This window comes from Gnatocerus cornutus, unplaced genomic scaffold (assembly GCF_029298725.1).
Source record: "Gnatocerus cornutus isolate USDA-ARS CGAHR unplaced genomic scaffold, icGnaCorn1.1 ctg00000201.1, whole genome shotgun sequence".
Taxonomy (NCBI): Eukaryota; Metazoa; Arthropoda; class Insecta; order Coleoptera; family Tenebrionidae; genus Gnatocerus; species Gnatocerus cornutus.
The window spans coordinates 27,979-29,966 of record NW_028275528.1 but is presented as its reverse complement, the minus strand read 5'-3'; the positions used below and the strand labels follow the sequence as shown (position 1 = coordinate 29,966).

The window sequence follows — 1,988 nt, the reverse complement described above, 5'->3', positions numbered from 1 at the left end:
CGAACTTTCGCGTTTTTCGCCAAAAAAAGTTCAAAGACTAAACATCATGGATTTTTGGCGATTTCGACAAAAAATAAAATCTCCTTGAAACCGACTTTTTCCATCAATTTGGACCTCAGGAACAAGAATCCGTCAAAGATTTTTCGATCCGACGCTCCGTTAATGTTTTATTAATTTTTCAAACTTTTATTTGGTTTGCAGTTTTTCGATGAAAATTAAAGCAAGAAAATACTCTTTTTATTAATTTTGTCCTCAGGAGTAAGAATCTGAAGTCTGATTTAACATTCACGACTTGGTTACGATTCTATTAATTATTTAAAAATGGTATTGTGTCTCTATCTTAACGTATGTCTTAACTTGAATATTTTGACAGCACACATTGAGGTTATGTTCATGATTTACTAAACTTATTTTCAGAGTACAACAAATGATTAACAACGATCCTGCTTGCACAAGAGACTACCAGAATTCTTTACTGTTTACTTTCTCGTTCTTCTGGGCATGGTAGCAAAGAAATTACACAAGTTAAGAAGTTCATTTGAAGCTATTTTTAGTTGGAGTTGATTTGCAACAAATTGATGGGTCTTATTGAAATTTTTAAACGCAGGTAAGCTGAAAACTGTTTGAATTCCAGCCTTGAAATGTTTCGTGGTATTTCAGGTTCCAACTTCATTACCAGAGTTTATTATTAAGAGACTGAATCGATGGATGATACCCATAGCCTAAGATGTCGAAAAGGCGGTTGTCGTCGCTCAACGCTAAAGGACTCTGCAAGTTATTGCACAGAATTGAAGAAACCACCCATTCAGTGCTCCCAGAGAACAGTGAATTGATCAAGGAGCATAACATCATGAAAAAGGTGCTGCTTTACTGCAATGTGGATGAAAAAGGTTAAATTTAAACATGTTTTAAGTCAAAGTCAAATGTTCTTTTTCCTGTGGTTGAAGATGTCGTTCAGTGACTGGGAAATGTTCAGAGTGTTGCTGATTTCATTGCGGGAGCACGAAGTTTGCAACGTTTTCAAACCTGATGAGTCTACGAGCAAAAAACGAGTGTTTCTCCAGAGAAGGCTCAAAGGAACTCAACCAACGGAAACAAAGTATCATCGAGATGCAGTTGTCAAGAAAGAAAATACTACAAAGGCTCTGAAGGTCATCTGGTGTCTTGTCAGCTATTTTGTGAAGTCAAAGAAACATCAAGGAATGGAAGTTTATAGAGAATTTTTATTGGTTTTTTGAAAACGCGAGATCTGGAATTCTGGATGCATCGCTGCTTGTTTGAGGAAGGATGGAAGGTTTGTTTTCTTTTCTCTCCATTTATGGTTTTTGGCAAACCTGCGCTAGACGTTAACTGTTACCAATAAACATCCCTAGGGGCTGCTACCAACTTTAGACGAGTGCATTTGATGGTCACGTGCAGTAAAATTCGTAATTTTGGAATGCGGTTTGCGGCATCGTTTTTCTCGCGATTTTTACATAAGAAATCGTTTTTAGATTTTCCAAAAGTCGAAATTTGCAAATTTTCGCAAAAATTCATGACTAAAACTATAGCCAAACTTCTCATATCGATATCTCGCTTATTTTTTAGAGAAAACTTGAGTTATTATACATCAGTGAACGCAGAATTTTACGCAGATTCCAAATCTGGGATTTAAATTCAGATCCGACAACAAATAACTGAGTTATCGCCGATCAAAGTTTCGGATAGTTGATTTTCATTTTTTCTCATTTTTCCCAATTTTCAAAGTTAAATATCTCGGAAACTATTAGAGATATTGAGATGCGGTTTGCGCCATCGTTTTTCTCGGCTCATTTTACGTTAGAAAAAGTGCTTAAAAGCCCAAAATTCGATAGTCGATTTTTCGCGAAAAAAAATTGCGACTCAAACGATGAAAATTTTTATTTTTTTTTATTTTTGACCATAACTCGTAAACCGTTTGTTTGATCGATCTCAAATTGGGCCAGTAGATAGATTTTGAGCTCCTCTTT

The 1,988-nt window shown here is 35.7% G+C and overlaps 1 protein-coding gene across 1 annotated transcript; it reads left to right on the top strand.

Moving 5' to 3' along the window:
* The first annotated feature begins 807 nt into the window (after positions 1-807).
* Positions 808-1,238, top strand: LOC148165808 (uncharacterized). The gene is made up of 2 exons (XM_088049660.1): positions 808-859; positions 914-1,238. Exon 2 carries the CDS (start codon positions 924-926, stop codon positions 1,236-1,238), a length of 315 nt encoding a protein of 104 aa, XP_087905786.1. The 5' UTR covers positions 808-859; positions 914-923.
* Positions 1,239-1,988: the final 750 nt, after the last annotated feature.